The 20,628-nt window shown below is 40.9% G+C and overlaps 1 protein-coding gene across 1 annotated transcript; it reads right to left on the minus strand.

Moving 5' to 3' along the window:
• Window positions 1–536: 536 nt before the first annotated feature.
• LOC122006634 (protein NRT1/ PTR FAMILY 8.3-like) lies at window positions 537–6,417 on the minus strand. The gene is made up of 5 exons (XM_042562203.1): window positions 6,261–6,417; window positions 2,954–3,059; window positions 2,657–2,874; window positions 1,989–2,545; window positions 537–1,509 (listed from the first exon to the last, which is right to left on the minus strand). Exons 1-5 carry the CDS (start codon window positions 6,315–6,317, stop codon window positions 687–689), a joined length of 1,761 nt encoding a protein of 586 aa, XP_042418137.1. The 5' UTR covers window positions 6,318–6,417; the 3' UTR covers window positions 537–686.
• Window positions 6,418–20,628: the final 14,211 nt, after the last annotated feature.

The following is a 20,628-nucleotide window of genomic DNA, read 5'->3' on the forward strand; positions in this document are numbered from 1 at the left end:
TTTATACATAGATGTGCATTGGAAGCAAAATTTATATCTTTAATTAACTTTTTCATCATTTTTAAAATTATGATATTTGTACATGAAAAATGATTTTTTTTTTTACTTGTCTATTCACGAGAGGAAATTAATCTGGAGTGTGCATAGATAGGAAACTATCCATAGCTTAAGTTCGGAAGCTCCTTGCCGTCGTGTTTAAAAACATAGGAATAAATGTGCATTTTAATTATCATAATTTGTAGAGTTTCCTATGAATTTTTAAGATTGGGTTATTGGACTTTTTAAAGTATCTAGTCAACTGCAACGGCATCAAAGATAGCACTAAAACAAGATTAGTTTTGAGTAGAACACTTCTACTTGTAAATATTAAATTTAAAGAGTTTGGGTAAAAGTATAAATTTGTCTGATTTCCCCGTTGGTAAGACTAGAATATGCCAATGCAGTTTTAAAAGATTCATCCGATTCCACCCCCATGCGATACTTGGGAAAATCAAAAGCTAATGAACGTTGAGAACAAATCTAGTGGAATCAGAAGCTAATCAAAAGCTATTGTAATTGAAAAGAGGTAACTGTTGCACCATGGTTTTAACATAGGACAGATACATTCACATCATTGACTGAACAATAACTAACCAATATCCAATTCCATGTTTCAGGAATATAACTTAACCAACAGTTTTTGGACTTCAAGTAGCCTTCTTGCTTGTGTACCTGGTTGCACAGGCGACATAAACCAGAAGGTTCAAAAAACTCAGCCCGGCAAGAAGCCAGAAGTAATAATCTAGGTGCCCCTCGTTCAAGTTGTCAGGAATCCATCCAATCTGCCCTCCTCGAGTTGTTATCGATGCCACTACAGTCACAATGAAGGAACTCAAGTAGTTTCCTAGGGCAGTTGTGAGAAGCGATAGTGCACTGCATAGACTTCTCATTGCATCGGGAGATTGATCGTAGAAAAATTCAAGTGACCCAATGAATGTGAATACTTCGGCTGCTCCAACTAAAAAATACTGTGGCATCTGCCATAAAATGCTCAAGGGAACAGCCTCTTTCTCATGAATTAAACCCTCAGCTTTGGCGATGTTCAGCCGCCAGATCTCGACCACTGCAGCTGCTGCCATAGCTAGTATGGATACGAACAGGCCAATGCCCATCCTTTGCAATTCTGAAAAGCCTCTCTCTTTGCCTGTGAATCTCTTCACCACTGGAACAAGAATGCTGTCATAGACTGGCACCCATATGATCACACTGATAACGTCAAATGTTGAAAGAGATGCAGGTGGAATGGTGAAGGAGCCTATTTTTGTGTCCATCACCATTCCTTGCTCAACAAACATAGTCGATATCTGTGCATAGACTGCAGAGAAAACTATGGTAGTTGCCCAGACAGGGAACATCCGGACCAGAATCTTCAATTCTTCCACTTGAGTGACAGTACACAGTCTCCATGGGTTTGAAAAGCTTTCAGTGTTCGTATCAGTTTCTGTCACAGTAGCAGCTTTGTCGAGAAATCTGTAGAACAAAACAGTTGCTAATCAAAAAACCAATGTCAGGTCCATAATAGATTAAGCTATGTGAAAATAAGCAGAGTCTAACAGCAGAAAAAGCTATTTTCTTGAAGAAGTGTCTCTTCAAATGCAGAGATGGTGCTAATATCAAGCATCAAAATCCTTTAGGCACTTGAAAGGAATTATTAAAACTGAGAATGAATAAGCCCATTTCTCTGAGAAAGCATTTGGATGCAAATATATTTATGCAACTCTAATTGTTTTTTTTCTTATGTGATCTTTTTAGTCACAGAATGCAGATGTAAAAAGAGTCTAATCACAATTATACAAGAGATCCACTATAGAAAACTCACAATAAAAAAACAAGATATCTGCATCAAGCTTCTTCATTTGTTCGCTAAGTTCTTCACAGAGATAATTTAAGAATGATACAATAGGGTTTCTCACTTCTCAGTCAATGTTGTATGAAAGATAGACTTTTACCTGAGTTCATCTGTGTGTTCTATTTTTCGACTTCCTTTGATTGCAGAGGACTTCTCAGGCACTTCATATAGGAGAGAAATGTCATGAGGCACAAGCACTTTCCATTTACGAAATGAGGAAACAATCACCTGGCACATCCTTACAATAGGGCTTCCTCCAGGTTTTTGAAATCTATATAGTGGGGTGCCAAAGAAAAAACTCAGTATTGCTAATCCCATAAATAATGTAGGGATTGCGAAACCCAAGCCCCATCCATAATTGTCTTGTACCCAAACTAAAAGGCTGCTAGATATTAGAGCACCAATATTAATAGAGAAGTAAAACCAATTAAAAAAAGATCCCTTCTTCACTCGCTCTCTTGGATCAGTATCATCAAACTGGTCAGCACCAAATGAAGAAACACAAGGTTTAATCCCACCAGTCCCTAGTGAAATCAGATAGAGTCCACTGAAAAAGATAGCATATTGAAATGCACTTGCTTCTGGGCAAAATGATCCTATACAGGCTGGAGGCTTAAATGCAGGAACTGAAGCTGAAAGGGTCAATGTAGCCATTCCCTATGAGTAATAAACAGCACTAATCATCTTAACAAAAGGAAAATTGATCTTATCACCCTAAATGGAATTGGACGACAAGGACAAGATCATGTTGCACTGAGTAATACTTACAAGGAAGTATACTGTTGAAAATACTGCAATTGTCCAATATCTTCCCCAATATGCATCGGCTAAAATTGCTCCAATCAATGGAGTAATATAGCAGGTACCTTGCCATGTCGTGACATTTCTTGCAGCTGAGGCATTTCCCTGATGCAGCTTGTTCTTCAAGTAAGTGACAAGATTTGTAGATATTCCATAGTAAGCTAAACGCTCACAACACTCATTCCCTATCATTTGTATTTTTAAAAGTAGAAATTTAAGCTGATTAAATATAGGAAATAAAAAAGAGTTTAAAAATGTACATACCAAGAATGAAGGGGCATGCTCTCCAGTTGCCTGTGGATTCCTTTAAAACAGGGTTTCCATGAATATCCACAGATCCATCTCCAGTATATGGCCCTTTATTTTCATTCTTCAAATCCGCCAATTTGAAAATAATAAATAAAGGAGGTCTAAGCACTTGTGTAAAACATTTATATGATAAAAAAAATGTAAAACAAGATTTCTTGTCTGAAGTGCTCAAAATTATAGGAATCCAAGTGAATTAAAAAAATCCACAAATTTTCTGCAAAAGGTCATACGCTGACCCGAGCGCCCCACAACTGGCCCCACAACCATATATAGAGGGGTAAATCAGAAAACCGAGCAGACCACCACATGAGAGGGTATTTCCACCGGCTTTGTCAAGAATCAACTCTTGCCCATTTATGCAAATCTACCATGTAGTGACCAACTCGGCAATGCTACTATGCAAGAAAATAATGCCAATTCATAATCCTCTATGTTACAATTGAAAGGTTATCATAGATTGTAAATTCAATAGTACTACCAGTCAGCCAAAAGATCTAATAAAGGTGATCATTAGATGGGCTGGGTCTGGCATGGGCCAATCAGATCAGGCTTATATTTTTCTTTTCTTGTCCAAGTCAAGTCCAAGCCCATAATCAGGTTTAAATATTTTTGTCTAAGACCGGCTGGTGTATAGTGCATAATTATAAAAACCAAACCAGAAGTCCAACCAACTGAGTTTCAGGTCACTATTTTAATGGTAAATTGGTAGATCAATTAGTTAAACTGTAGGTCAATCCTGATATTGACTCAGTCAAGTCCATAAGCCAGACCAACTTATTAGATCCAGTAATTAAATTGCAAATTTATTGATTTTACTAATGAACTTAGGTAATAAAGAAGTTTAAACTAATACATAATCATGCATAGACAAATGTAAGAAAAATAATTTATTAGTACATATAGTATTGATATAAAAATTAGAATAATCAACTTGGAATTATATTTGAAGTAGAAGATTTTATAATTTTTAAGATGCATTTATTATTAGGGCAGGTTAAAATATGAAAAATTAATTATGGCCTTGTCCCAAATTTAATTACTTGAAATTACAAAAGGTAGTTTTAACATTTTAAGCCATTTTACTTGGCCTAGTTTCTTAAAAAGCGGCCCAATTGGCTGGTTTTGTGATTCAACTATTTTTAAGTGATTTTTTTTGCACATGAAAGCCATGAGCTAACCTAAACGGAAGAATCATCTGGTTCCAATTTTTTCCAATCTAGCAACCTGATCTAGTCTTTATAACTATGGCATAGTGTAAAATGATAGCAAAAAATAATAATACAGTTATTATTTATAAATTTATATCTACAGTAATAAATCAAATTTTTAAAAATTTAATCAAGTTATCATTTCACCATATTTGAAAATAATCTATATTAATCACAATTAACTAATCAAATTATTATTAATGTTACATAAAATGATATAACTTTTCAATATAAAGTCATAATATATTTAAAATGTATTTTAAATTTAAATAAAAGTATTCTACCTATAGTTATTTATTAAAAAGGTGAAATCTTCTTTCTCTAGTCAGACCCTCAGCTCACTCACATGATTAACTTATTATAACGATTGTAAGACTATTAATACTTTCTCTAGTCATCATATTTATTAATTAATCCCCTGCATAAAATTCATGATTTCCCTCCTAAAGGGGTTTCTCCATTGGTCGTGAGACAGACCCATCAGCTTCTTTCCTTCTCACTGCCTCTCTTCTGCGACGAGATGAATCTGCACCACGCCAACTTCCGACAGCGCTCCTCACAACTTAGCAAAACACCCAAACCATTTCTCTTGCATAGCTTTCAGTGTTGTCCCTTCTCATGATCTAGCACTACAACCTTGTGGCAATGAGAAGTCATGATACCTTGCAATACCAAAAGATACCAATTGACTCGGACAATATAACTACATAATTCCCATGCCAGCATATTCAGTCAGCAAGCAGAACCGTAAGTTTGCACCATACCAAAACAACATGAGATTTCAATCCTTGCCCATGACTACCCTAGCTATTTAGTTAGGTATGGCATATTAAGGGAATTCGAGACATGTTTCAATAACAAAATAGATAATCATAATAGATACGAGATAGGTTTGGATTTAAAGCCTCAACCATTGATGCCTGAATAAACATAATTGTTTTATAATATTTATATAATATATATAAGATACGGAGATCTCATTTCAACATATGTAAAGTCAAATATGAGCAAAAAGAAACTTTTTCCTATATAAATGAGTTTTTTGCTCACTGTGTGAAAGGTGTACCCTACTGCAATAACCACATCTTTCAGAATGTACCATGAGTGATGATAGCAAATCATATTACTTGAATGACTCGCCCTTACACAGTATATATTTAAACTAAAAAGATATATGAACTCTGCATCAGAAAGCTCATTCATATATCCAAGTTGGTCAAGGGAATTCTTATCTGACTGAGAATATGTGCATTTAAGTTTATTGTACCCCTTAAATGTTTCAGATGAAAAATGTGGCAAATTGGCTACAAAGACAAACTTAAAAAGACAACAATTATGGACTGTCCTTATGATGGGTCTAGGAAGTTTCTACTAGGGAAACCATAGTGAAGACTTAAAATTTCTTAGCGAATGTGAATTTCTGCCACATTAAATTAATAACAAACTGGCCTTCCGTAAGCTCATGAAATTTTTCATCAAATCAAAATCTTTTCAGAGCTTGTGAAAATCTTAACTCTTTATTTTTTTTAAAAAAAAAAAAGACCTATGGTCGCAATACATGTCAAACAAAAACAACACAAAATCCCCAAAATATCTCTGGAGAAAAAAGCTACTACTACTTTGCATGTAAGAATAGTTTTCCAAAGCAAGACAAACCAGCGTTGGTTATGTTGTAGTAGTAAAGGATCGATAACTTTTTTTTTCCTTCACGAATGACAAGCTAACATGGTTTGGAAGCCAAGAATAGGGTCGCAATCAATCGAACCCCCTAATTCAAACCACAACAAAAATCTCGCATACTAAGTAACTTCGAATGATATAGGAATCCGCTAACAGCAATTAATTGCAAACCCAAGCAATTAATCAAAAATATAATAATCTCGCAATTAACCAACTCAGAGATCCGAATCACAGGTGAACTATTGTGATAAAAAAAACATCAAAAGGCCCGCAAAGTCCATAAAAAACGAAGACCGGTTAAGCACAAGCAGCTTGTAAGAAAGCAAATTTAAGCAAACTATATGCAGAAACGCAATGAGAAGAGGTGATCCAACCTCAGGCAAGAGCGCTTCTTCCAAAGAAACGCTCCGCTCGTCTTGCAGAGATCCCATCGGTCGATTTCGCACAGAACAGATTTCTGATTCCTTTCTCGCGGCCGAACCAACCCCGGTGGAGATTATGAGGGCAAGACCACCTTCCGTCTCCTTTAAGAAACTAAAAAATAACGGGACCAAATGATCAGCCCACTTCATCATCCTCTTCGAGCATTGGCTGGGCCCCACGTTATTACCCTGTCGCGCATTAGTTGGGTCGATCGGGTTGCGATCTGGTTGACGTGCGCTTTGAACGGGCTCCATATATTCCATCCTAATTGAGCTTTGCTGTTGGATGACACGCCTTCAATTTTGGGAATGCGTTCGTTCCCTAAACGGTGAAGGCAGACAGTGCAGCCGCCGCGTGCGTTATGCACGTGAAATGGGGCTTACTCACCGTACGATCATCGTATAGTTAATCCTAACCGTTTACTCGACAATCGGCCAAGATTAGATAGGACCAAATCGTTCGGAAAAAACACCCTTGCATGTTTCTTCTGATAGAATTTTTTTCTTGGAAAAAGGTACAACCATTAATTAATATAAAATGGTGGATGTTCTCCGTACGCATGACCGAGGACTAATTGCCCTGGCGGTGGGCTGACACTCTACGTTTAATTAGAGATTTAAGATTCGAATCTGACTGAGCTAATGAAAAGCTAATGTTGATGCGACCATAAGGGGTCCATCAAATATAGATCGAAGGTAGAGAGATATGAAAGTTAAAATCAGGACGATAAATATCAGAAAATTAATAGGCTCATCAAAAACATATTGAGCATAAGTCGATTTTAATTATCGATCGAGTCTAAAGGTTCCGATCGACCACGAAATTTATCAAAATCGATCGCTCATTCGATCGGAGTCCGTATAGAAAAAACATTAGAGGTTCATAATTGACCAAGCGAGTATCAGGCCGACCGAAACTCTTGTCCAATCAGGCAAGACACAGCCTACTAAATCAAGATACTATGAAGGAGAGCAGCTCCTGGGATCGACCGGATGGAGAGTCTCGGCCGAGCAACTATCCCGCTCGTAGGGATCGCAACAGGTCTAGGTTGGTACGGGTTTGGCCAAATCCGAGACCCACACCGCCTCCCTTTGGACCCGTCCCACCCCACGAACCTGACAGGACAAATTCAGATTAGACCTGCTAGACCCGCCATATTTTATTTTTTTTAATACAAAATAAAATATTTAAAAATTAATTAAACATTAAATTTATTTTCAACATTTATATTAATAATAATTTTGTAATCAAAAAATATTATCACAAATTAAAATCTATCAATTTTGATTCAATTAAAAATTATTTATCAATTTTTATTGAATTAATAATTAATAAAAAAATTATTATACGGAGTGGGCCCGGTTAAACCCGGGACCTGCTCCGAATCCGCCTTGAGACTCGTTTAGGTGGGTCTAAACCCGCCCCGCCGGGAGGGTTTGTCACAGAACCGGGTTTCAACCCGCCCCATTGTCATCCCTACCCACTCGGCCAAAATAGTGGGGTCCCTCCCATATCTTGTAATATCCCTCTGGGAGGTAATGTCACTGACAACTAGGCATGGTCAACAGGTAAATCGTACAACGAAAATTTCTACTGTCATGTCAAAGATTTGCATGTCTTGTTACGATATGGTGTAAGAGATATTTTTCTGACATGTTTTCTCATATGACAGTTGGAAAAACGTGCTCGCGCTTTGAGAAGTGTGCATGTCGCCTAGTTAGCACTATATAAAGGGGGTCTATACATCAGCGGAGGTATGTGCTATTCGTTATTTACGCTTGTGCTTTCACTACTACTACGTTGTTTCGCCTTCTTTCTTCTATTTCGGTGACTGACTTGAGTGTCAAAGGGTCAACGCCGAGATCCTCTTCCCTGGCCCGGCACTGGCATTCTGTGTGTTGTAGATCGGAGCGGAGTCTTCACGAGCTCAATAGAGGAGTCACATCCTCAGCTAGCCTTCTTCACGATTTTCGGACAGGATTATATTGGCGTCGTTTGTGGGAACACAGCTTGTCTCCAAGACATGGAGATAGAGGAAGCTAGACAACTCACGATGGTGACAATGACAAAGGAGAAATTAGACATGCTGATACAAGCCCGAGCAGCAAAGATTGTGAAGCAACAACAACAAGTGATGGTCGATCGACACGTAAATGAATCCACGACGTCAGTAGCTGGACAGCAGGCCAGATATAGAGACTGAACGAAAAATATATCCATTTAAGGGCAGAACAAGAAGTCGACTGACACATACGGAGATGCATCGATCCCCTTTCATCGGACATTATTCCATACTCCTTCAAAGGAACAAGGCCGAGCTGACAGGGAGCAAGGATCCTCCTCGGATGACGTGTTCGTCCGGGATGGGCGGAAGGGGAAAGCGCCAAGGACTGATGATTCTCCTGAACGGATCAATAGACAGTTCTCTCAGGGGGATCCTTGATGACCCACTATCCTGACATTATACTTCATTGACGATCGAAGAATACAATGGGACAACTAGAGGACCATCTGATTAGGCTTGATAACACAGTCACACTCCATCAGTACATTAATGGAGTGAAGTGTCGAGTCTTCCTCACCACTCTCTCCGGATTAGCGCAATGATGGTTCAGGCGACTGCCGATCGGAATAATCCATAGCTTCAAGGACTTTCCAAGCGGCATTCCTTCATCATTTCGCCAGCAGTCGCTGCCACCAGAATACGAGCGTTAATTTGTTCGTTGTGAAGCAAGGACCCAAGGAGGCGTTAAGAGCATACATCAAGCGGTTCAATCAGATGACCATGGATATCCCATCGGTCACCCCAGAGGTATTGGTAAATGTCTTCTCACAGGGGCTTACCGAAGGAGAATTCTTTCGCACACTCACCCCGTAGGTCGTCAAAAGATTTCGATCACCTGCTCAGGCATGCCACCGAGTACATAAAAGTGGAGGAGACCCAAGCGGCACGAAGGAAGGAAGCGCTCGCGGAGCAGACTGCTCCTCCTAAACGACAACCAATCAATAATCATCAGCTACCAAAGGGCCCTCGAGCGAGAGCAGCACAGCTGCACCAGGAACCCCGAACTCATGTCGTGCATCATGTAGCAGCAGATCGGCCGAAAGCTACGAGAGACCAGTCGTAGATATCGTTGTTTTACTCTTTCCATCAATCGGTGACTCATAACACACGAGACTGCTATGACTTGAGACCAATCTCAAGCTTATCGGTTCCTCCAAGATACCATCATCGCTCACCAACTCCTGATCGACGTCATCGACGCTGGTCAGACGGGCAAAGAGAAGAAGAGAGACCAGCGGCCGAGCAGCGCCATTGCCAGCCTCAGCGAAGGGGAAATGCAAGTCTCGCCTGAGCTTCAGCTGAATGGACTAGACCCTCGGCTCGGGAAGAGGAAAACCGAAGCAATGCCTCCTGGGCGAAATTGGAATGATCGCTGGAGGACCAACCGACGGTGATTCCAATAGAGCCAATAAGTCGAACGTCGGGCGACTGGAGATACATACTATGGGATGCAGTAAAGCGAAAGTTGAGGAACTAGAGATTAGTTTCAGCCCTCGGGACCTAGATGAAGTGGAGATCCTTCACGACAACACTTTGATCATCTAAGCAGTAATAGTTAATTACATTATTCACCAAACTTTTGTGGATATAAGCAGCTCGGTAAATATCATCTTTAAGAAGACATTCGATTGGAGCGAATTGCAGCTCATGCCGACCCCACTGTATAAGTTCACATGCAATGAAATATTGTCGATCGGTCAGGCTCGGCTGACCATATCACTTGGAGAGGAGCCTCTCAAGAGGATAAGGACCACAAGCTTCATTGTGATTGATGCGTCGTCTGCCTATAATGTAATATTGGGTCGACTGACCCTAAACGAGTTTTGAGCCATAGTGTCCACCTTTTGCTAGAAGATCAAGTTTCCAGTGGACAATGCGGTAGGCGAAGTCAAAGGTGACCAATTGCTCAACAGTGCTACGTCGAGATGGTCAAGTCAGAGGCAAAGACCTCTTGGAAGACTCAGTGTCTGGAGGTGAACACAATCTTGGAGGAACTATCGGCGTTGGTCTACGATGAAAAAGAGGAGGTTCATATTCATCCCAGTCGGTCGGAAGCCACAACATTTGTTGTTGTCGACCTGACAGATGAGAAGAAGGTAGAGCTGGTCGTTCGACTTTGGTAAAATCATGACGTGTTTGTTTAGTCAACTCACGAGCTCCTGAGCATCTCGTCGAGCGTGACTCGGCATGAGCTTCACGTCCAACTGAGGCTCAACTGATGAAACAAAGGAAGAGGGACTTTAGCTCGGAGTAGAATCAGATTATTCGAGTGGAAATAGAAAAATTACTGGAAGCCGGTCACATCCGTGAGGTTCAATTTCCAAGTTGGCCGACCAATGTGGTGCTAGTCTCCATACCGGGCAACAAGTAGCGAGTCTGTATCGACTTCCACGACTTAAACAAAACTTGCCCAAAGGACTTCTATCCCCTGCCTCATATAGATTAGATGGCGGACTCCACGTCGGGCTACGAGCTGATCTACATACTTGATGCATACCAGGGTTACCATTAAATGTCACTCGCCAAGGAGGACCAAGAGAAGGTCAGCTTCATTACGACTGACGGAATCTACTGCTATAACGTTATGTAGTTCGGATTGAAGAATGCCAACGCCACTTATCAAAGACTGATGAATAAGGTATTCCAACTGCAGATCAACAGAAATATGGAGGTATATGTCGATGACATACTAATAAAATCGCTCTGAGCTGCTGACCTTTACATAGATATTGAAGAAACTTTCCGCACTCTAAGGGCGTATATAATTAAGCTAAACCCAAACAAGTGCTTGTTCTGAGCGAAGAGTGGTCGATTCTCGGGGTAAATAGTAACTGAGTGGAGAATAGAGGCAAATCTAAGCAAGGTGAAGGCATTGCAGGATATGCCCTTGCCCCGCAACTTGAAGGAGGCCAAACGGCTGACCGGACGGATCACTGTGTTGTCGAGATTCATCTCCAAATTGTTTGACCAAAGTCACACATTCTTCAAGATTCTGTGATGCGCGACGAAATTCCAGTAAGACGCGGAATGTGACAAGGCACTGGAGGAACTCAAGAAATATTTTATCTCCCTACCAATACTAGTAAAGCCCAATGTCGGATAGCTGCTATGGATTTATTTATCATCCATAAAGCATGTTGTTGGCTTGGCATTTGATGCGGCAGAATGACTCACAGAATCCTGCCATACTAGCCTCGAAAAATTGGCATACGCATTAGTATTAGCCGCTTGGAGGTTTTGCCCATATTTTCTCTCGTCCTATCGTGGTGATGACTAACAACGCACTAGGAAGAGTTCTCCTTAACCCAGAAGTATTTAGACGACTGATCAAATGGACCACCGAGCTTAGCAAGTTTGATATACAGTATCAACCGTGGTGGCAATCAAGGCACAAGCCTTAGCTGATTTTGTCACTAAAGTCCAGAACGTCGAGCCGGACGCAACTTGGAAGGTATATGTGGATGGCCGCGTGAAGATAGGATGCATTTGCCCGTACGCCTAGATTATTGGGTGACAAATAACTAGGAAGAATATGAAGCCTTGATAAATGACCTGCAAATAGCTCGGCGTGTGGGAGCCACAAGAGTCCTTATGCATTAGGATTCTCAATTGGCAACCCAGTAGCTATCGAGGATGTTTGAGATAAATAACACCTGACTCAAATTGTATGCCAAAGCTTTTGAGGAATTGTAGATAGGTTTCCAAGAAGTGACTATACAGAAGATCATCCAGTCGAAGAGCCAGCCCGCAAACAAGCTGGCTAAGTTAGCTAGTTCCTTATCTCTGATCATAATAGATAAGTCGGTTGAACAAGTCCTGATGGTGGCATATATCAACCGGACGACTGGAATAACCTTCCCGAGTGATTGGAAGACGTCGTTGATAGAGTTCCTCCGATTGGGTAACACCGGCCGATCGGGAGGAAGCTCGTTTGTTAAAAAAAGGGTTGGACGGTTTACCCTAATCAGAGATCAGTTATATAAAAGAGTTTTTTCAAGGCCGCTTCTCAAGTGTATCGGGTTGGAAGACATCGAGTACATCCTGCAAGAGGTTCACCAATGCTCCTGCGGTAGTTATCTTGGTGACAGATCACTGGCTCGCAAGATCCTGCTGGCCGAGAACTCTTGGCCCACCTTGCAACATGATGCCGCTCGGACGGTAACCGCATGCCCGTCTTATCAAAAGTACTAGAACATTCCACACCGACCTACTGAAGAGTTAAAAGCATCCACCGTGTCATGTCCGTTCGAGCAGTGGAGCATGGACATTGTCAGACAATTTCCTATGGTAACCGAAGAACGAAGATTCCTACTCGTGGCGACAGATTATTTCTCGAAATAGGTGGAGGTCGAGCTGCTCGCCAAGATAACCGAACACATGGTTATCAAGTTTATATGACAAAATATTCTATGTCGGTTCGATATCTCTCACCGACTCGTCTCAGATAGCGGAAGACAGTTCACAGGGCGGAAGCTTAAAGAGTGGTGTAAGGGCTATGACATCTTGCAGGCCTTCATGTCAGTGGCCTACCCTCAAAGTAATGGCCAGCCGGAAGGCACCAACAGGAAGATCCTCAGAAGGTTATGAGCTTGATTCGATCAGGCAGGGGGTAGCTGGGTTGATGAACTCTTGAGCGTATTGTGAGCTTATCGCACCACACCCCGAGAGGCGACCGACATAACCCCGTTTCATCTTGTGTATGGGGTGAAGTAGTGGTTCTAGTGGAAGTTGGAGTAGAGTCCGACTGGGTGAAGCATTACAATGAAGGAAACGCTCATTGGAAGCTCATGAAGCTCGACTTGGTAGATGAAGTGCGAGATAAGGTCGTCATCCGACTTATATCATACGGACAACGCATGAATAGAGCTACAATAGGAGGGTGATCCCAAGATCATTCCAAGTCGACGACTTGGTATGGAAAAGAATTAAGTCGGTCGGTGATGTCACCAAATTAGAAGCCCTGTGGGAAGGACCCTATAAAGGTATTCGGAAGCTTAACTTGGAAGTTTATTATTTACAAGATGAGAATGGGAAAGATCTTGAGCGACCCTGGAGTGTGAACCATCTTCAACCCTATAGGGTCGGGTGATAAGTACGTAATCAAATACCACTACAATTGAGTCTATTCTGTAATTGCAAGAGAACGATGAATGAAAATCCCAAGTGTCCCTGACTCTTGCGTCGATCAACCAAGTTAAAAGTCAAGTGACGACTATAAACCCTAGATACGAAATTGTTTATGTCAGAAAGCCGAGCGGTGGCTATAAATTTGGGTGTCGACGAAAATAAAAGTCGAGTGGTGACTATAAATCCTAAATACAAAATTATTCAAGGAAAAAATAAAAGTCGAGCGATGGCTATAAACCCAGGAGTTGACTAATTAACAGTCGAGCGATAACTATAAACCCTGCATCAATAATCAAGCGATGACTATAAACTCCTATGCGTCATGGTTGAAAAGTCGAGCGACGACTATAAATTTCTGTCCTTCATCACTAGAGAGTCGAGCGACGACTATAAACTCAGGGCCAACGAGAGTCTACGTCAACTAAAGTCGAGCGACGACAATAAACCCAAAAGTCGATGAAATCAACAGTCGAGTAACGACTATAAACCCGAGAGTCAGTCAACCACAACAAAAGTCGAGCAGCAGCTATAAACTCAGGAGCCGATGAATCAACAGTCGAGCGACAACTATAAACCCCAGATCAACAGTCGAGCGGTGACTATAAACCCTTGAGTCAAAGAATATCAAAAGTCGAGCGACGACTATAAATCCAAGAGTCGACGAATCAACAACCGAACAATAGCTATAAACTCGATAGTCTACATCAACTAAAGTCGAGCAGTGACTATAAACCCAAGAGTCAAAAAATCAACAGTCGAGCGGTGACTATAAACCCTTGAGTTAAAGAATACCAAAAGTCAAGTGACGACTATAAACCCAATAGTCGACGAATCAACAGCCGACGACGGCTATAAAACCCGAGAGTCTACGTCAACTAAAGTTGAGCGACAATTATAAACCCAAGAGTTGACGAATCAACAGCCGGCGGTGGCTATAAACCTGAGAGCCTACGTCAACTAAAGTTAAGCAGCGACTATAAACCCAAGAGTCGACGAATTAACAACCCAGCAGTGACAATAAACCCGAGAGTCTATGTCAACTAAAGTCGAGCGACGACTATAAACCCAAGAGTCAACGAATCTACAGTCGAACAACTGCTATAAACTCGAAAGTCTATGCTAACTAAAGTCGAGCGGAGACTATAAATCCAAGAGCTGACGAAATCAACAGTCGAGCGGCGACTATAAACCCGAGTAGAATGTTATAAAAAAGTCGAGTGGCGACTATAAATTCCAGTTCAACCGCCGAGTGGCGGATAAGATATTTGATTAAGAAGGCAAACAAGCCATTTGACCTACACTGAAGTGATCAGCCGAAGGTCGAAGCAAACAATCACTAAGGAGAGCGGAAGTGCAAGGATTCATACTTGGAAGATTTTCGTAAGCGTTATAAGGTTGTAGAAAGCTGAACAACCTTACAGAGCCGAGCAGCGATGCATAGAAGCATACTTGGAACATTTAACAATGCCCTACGACAAAAGCTAAGAAACCACCAAACGAGCGCGCGTTCATTGACACTTAGAAATTTTACAAACTAACAAAGGGAGTACAAAAGGAGACCTGAAAAACTAAAAAGAAGGTTATTCGAGGTAGTCAAGCACATCGTCTGACAATGACTCGATGAGATTCTCTTTGTTTATGATCTTGTTGGTTAGCATGGGAGAAAGATAGCCGCTGTCCTTTAGCTGTTGAAAAGTCCCATCAATGCCACGGTTGAAGAGGTGAAGAGCCCAATCGGTGAGTTTGTAATTGAAATGGTCAGAACAGAGATAGTTGCGCTTGAAAACTTCAAGCCGTCCGGGCTCTTCCTCTTGGTACGTTTTGAAGGCCGCTTGGGACGCTTTCAATTCAGCTTTCAGCGAGGCCAGCTCGACATCTTTGGCGTCAAGTTGGAGCTTCATAGCCGCTTGCTCTGCAGATCGGCTATCCCGTTTAGTCGCCAAAGCAGCCTCCACCTCCTTGAGATTTTGGGCCAAAACTCGAGCATCTTTATTCTTGATGTCTAAGTATTCGATGGCTCGGAGCTTTCTGGCGTTGGCAGAATTGATCTTAGATTCAAAGTTGTTAGCCTGCCTGGTGAGCCACTCAATTGGTAGGCCTTGATTATTATTCTTGCTCCTCTCTGCATTGAGCACCCACTCGGAGCCAATTAGCTGCTTGGAGCTCCTTTCCGGGTTAGTTTTCAACCAAGCCACCTCCGTAGTCAATTGCTCAAGGTGAGTCTGGGAGGTTTCTGAGGGGCTGCTCGAAACACGCAACTGTTGCACTTTATGCTCCAAGAAAGTCAACCTCCGACACATGGCCAGACTTTCGACCCAAAACTGCATTAAAAATAGGTTAAGGATTGCCAATCGAGAAATACACAAGTAAACATAATGATAGTATACATACCCCATGGACTTCTGAGTATAACCGCCCGCGGGCTCGCCAGGAGAAATGGTTGTTGTGCGGGCCCTAACATCAACCCAGACTTGTGCCAGTGATCCTTGAATCTTGATTTAGTGTTTGAGGGAGCACGCTCGATGTCATCCGGATGGCGCCACTTGTCTGTCGATAGGTGAATGATGGTTGTTATGTGCCTACGACCGCTCGACCCAGATGGCTTGGAAGTGGCATGTCCTGCAGACCTGGGCATGGGGGAAGAGCGGATAGTGGACACCTGGGGTGGCTGGCAGGGACGATTGAGGTGGAATGAACGTGACAAGCGGCGCACATATGATTGTTAGAGTGTATACTAAAAGCCTAGCTTTTGGTATAAACAAGAAATCACATTGGTCAAATGTCTATATTTATGATAAATGTAGTTGTTCAATTAATTTATATTGTAGATAACATGGTGTATGGTGTCACACACAGAGGATCATGTTATCAGTACCTTATAAATTATAAACAGTAGCTCACGACCATAATGAAAATGAACAAACCATTGGAAGGTCGTAGTGTAATTAGGTATTAGTTTATCTTAATTATATAATTACACTAGTACACTTAAAGTGTATTGAGTAGGACCATTAGAGATCGTTTCTTTTATACTGACTTTATAAAGAAACAAAGACCTCAGTTATTATGGAAGTGTGTGCTCTTAATCCTAATATAATAACAAGCACATATATTTGATATTTATTTATTTAATTTATCAATGGGTGAGATTTAGTTCGATGAATCAATAAGCCCGATAAGTTGGGAAATTATATCACTTATAGTGTGTGTTGTTGATTATAGAAGGAAACTGTGTCCTAGTGATCTAGGTTGAGAATGTCCCCAAGAGGAGCTCATAAAGATTGTCATGTTAAACCCTGCAGGTGGACTTAGTCCGACATGATGATGAAGTTGAGTGGTACTACTCTTGGAGCTAGATATTAATTAAGTGAGTTGTCAGTAACTTACTTAATTAGTGGACATTTGTTATCTTAAACACAGGGAGACTAACACACTCATAATAAGAAGGAGCCCAAAATGTAATTTGGGATTGGTGCGGTAGTTCAATAATAGTTCTTTAGTGGAATGAATTATTATTAATGAAATTAAGTTGTGTGTTCACGAACACGGATGCTTAATTTCATCGGAGACCAAAACCAATTCTTCCTCTCGGCCTATCGTAACCTCTAGTATATAGAGATTTATACCCACCGTATACCCACCTTCTTACCCATCCAACGGGGCCAAGCTAGCTTGGAACTCAAGCTAGGGTCGCCAAGACCAAGTGGATGAGCCATATAGGTCCGCCAAAGCTTGGGTCCCAAGCTTAGGTGGCCGCCACTAGAATATTTAAAAGGATTTTATTAAAATTATTTCTTATGTGAATATCATGATTTTAAAGAGAGTTTAAAATTAAAATTTCCTTTTATAGTTTTCACAAAGATTAAGAGAAGAGATTAATCTCTTTCCTTATTTGTAGTTTAAAAGGATGGTTTTAATTTTGGTAAAACTTTCCTTATTTGTAAATCATCTACATGTTTAAAGAGAGTTTAAAATTTGAAATCTTTCCTTATTTGTTGATTAAAGGAGGATTTTAAATTTTAAGAAAACTTTCCTTTTAACCATGTTCATGATTTAAAGAAAGTTTAAAATTAATATTTTCTTTATTAGTTTCTACAAAAGATTAAGAAAAGATTTGATATCTTTCCTTATTTGTAGATTAAAAGAGATTTTAATTTTTAGAGATAACTTTCTTTTTATCCACATGTTTAAAAGAAAGATTTTAATTTATTAAATTTCCTTTTTATAAACCAATCATGAAGGGATTAAATTATTGGAGAAATTTTATAAATTTCTGGAGACAAATTAGGAAGTTTTAATTAATTAAAACTCTCCTTGTTTGTAGCTTTTATGTGGCCAAATAAAATTGAGAAAGAAAATTGTTTTTAATTAAATAATTTTTCCTTTTCAATGGAAAAAGAATTAAGAAAATTTTTATTAAATTTTCCTTATTCGCCAGGATCAAGGATTATAAAAGAGGGGGTAGAGGAGGCTTCAAAGCTAATGACTCTATTCTATTTTTCTTTCTCTTTTCCTTGGTGTTGTGGCCGGCCAACCTCTCTTCCTCTTGGTGGTGGCCGAACCTTCTCTATTGGCTTGGAGCTCTTGTGGTGGCCGGATACTACTTGGAGAAGAAGAAGAAGAAGGAGAGAAAGCTTGTATCCCTTGGAGCTTGGTTGGTGTTTTGTTCTTCGTCCTTGGTGAAGCTTCTTTGTGTTGGCCGAACCTAGCTAGGAGGAGAAGAAGGTGCTTGGTGGTTTCTCATCTCGGAAGATCGTTGCCCACACAACGTCCGAGGTTAGAAAAGGAATACGGTAGAAGATCAAGAGGTCTTTCTAGAATGTATAACTAGTAATTTTTCTTTCCGCATCATGCTAGTTATTTATGGAAATAATACCAAATACAAGAGGCTTACGATTCTAGTATTTCGAATATGTTTTTCGAAGTTGTGTTCTTTTGTTTTATTGTTTCCTTGTGATTTGATTGTTCTTTTCGGTTAATCTAAAGTTATTTTAGGAAATTAAATATTAGATTTCTATAAAAGGTTTTGTCTAGTCGGTGGTGGTTGCTCCCATATCCAAGAAGGTCATGTGCCTCGCCACGTCAGTACTGGGAATCAATTATGGAAATTAATATTTAATGGAATTAATAACTTAAGGCGATTTGGGTCGAACGTGTTAAGTTCCGCAGGAGATCCAAGTCAAAACCTAAAAGAACAAATAGATTAAGTTTTGGATCAAACGTGTTAAGTTCCGCAGGCGATCCAAAATTTAATTTAAAAGAACACATGGTAGCTAGGAAAAGGTTCAGACCTTTGTACAAAATTTTTGTACAGTGGAACCTCTAGGTTTTCCGAGTAGCAACCAACAATATGGTCCCCGGTGGTAGCGCGAATAGCGATGGTGTCCGATTAGATGATAGGGGAGTGGTAACAACAACCATCTCCCGCTCGGGAAAGTTGAGAGATGGGGTCTTGCCCGCTCGGAAGGTGGACGGGAGGTAGTGGTGTAGAAGTTTGTAGGGAAGAGGTAGTCGAATGGGACGAAACTTCCCCTCAGTGCCTCTTGCGTCACTAGATCAATAGCTCATCCGAGGTAGCTGACTCCGAGGGTACCACGATCGGTGCCATTGGTGCTTGCTCAGGAGGGAGTTCGACTATGGCGACCGCGACATCACTAGCCGTCGTTCGACTTCCACTTGCCTCGCTGGCCATAACGTGGCTTCCTCCTGCTTCGCCGGTCAGATCGTCAGATTAGTCAAACGACAGTAGGCCACAACTTTCCAACTCGGCAACACCTTTGGCTTTAATCTTCGTGTCAGCAAGCTTGCTTTTGCCACTCAATTGTGCCCTTAGCATGTTTGAATTGCAAGAAAGAAGAAGAAATCAGTTAGATTCAAAGATGGAGAGAAGAAAGGGCATACCTAAGGTGAGGGGCAGTCGCGTTTGGATTGGACTTAATCTGAACACATATAAAACACTCTCCAATAGTAGTCTGTGTATGTGGTACTTCTGACCGACCAAACTCGAGGCTGCTTGGAGATAGTCCAATCGGCCTCGATATCTTCCAAGCGATGGCGCCTTCATCACTTCCATCTGCTAGACGGTTGAGAAGTTGAGTCGAGCGGGAAAATGAATAAAAAATAATGCTCCTTCTAGTACTTATTAGAGGACGACATTTTATCAAAAAAGATGACACTCACTCGGGCTTGAAAGAGAAACACCCTTGGTTCGGACAACTTGAGATAGTAAAAATAGTGGAACACATGAGGTACTAAAGGGATGCCATGCAGACGAAATAGCATGACTACCTCGCATGGTAGCCTAAAGGAATTGGACACTAGTTGGTACAGGGAGATGTGGAAATATTTGCATACGTTTGAAAAAAAAGGATGAACAAGAAAGCGACGGGCATCACAAAATTGGTCCTTGGAAAAGGGCAAAAAACCATCGGGAGGTAAATAGGGTCGGTCGTATACAGAGGAGATGGCGATTTGATAATCAGAGGGGAAACGATAGGCGAATTTCATCTGATCGATCTCATCCCCGTTGAACTTGGACCCAGTAGAGGTATACCATAGCCCGAGGATGGATACGGGTGGCTGAGGAGATGAGGCCATAGAAAATCGAGAAGGAAGAAGATTGAGGATTTGACAAAAGAAATAAAGAAAGGGATTACTGAGAAATATCAACGACAATCACAAGGAGGAGGAGGTGTTAGAGAGCGTGTGCAAGAAGAAAACGGGGTGAGGTAGGAAGATGACGATGAGTAAGGGCTTATAAATCTCGCGGACGATCGTGTTGAGCCATCTGATCGAGGGTTACAGAAAATGGAACCGAGATCTAACCGTTGAATTTGAAACAACGCTTGTCACATCAACCGCGGATATCCACGTGTCACATCAAGCATGCGATGGCAGAGATCGACACACGTGGTGGCTGGCGACAGGGAAGCATTAATGAGACTTAATTAAAAGGCATGGACGATGTGCTCGACAATAATGACTAGAGATTTGTACAGTCTTCTAGAAAAGGGGATGACGTCAACAACCATTAAAAAACACTCGTATGAAGAAGCGGAAAAAAGTGGAAAATTTGCTAGCCTCCTTTAACTAAATTTGAGGGGAAAGCTTATGATGCGGTGATAAAT

The sequence above is a fragment of the Zingiber officinale genome, chromosome 7B (genome assembly GCF_018446385.1).
Source record: "Zingiber officinale cultivar Zhangliang chromosome 7B, Zo_v1.1, whole genome shotgun sequence".
Taxonomy (NCBI): domain Eukaryota; kingdom Viridiplantae; phylum Streptophyta; class Magnoliopsida; order Zingiberales; family Zingiberaceae; genus Zingiber; species Zingiber officinale.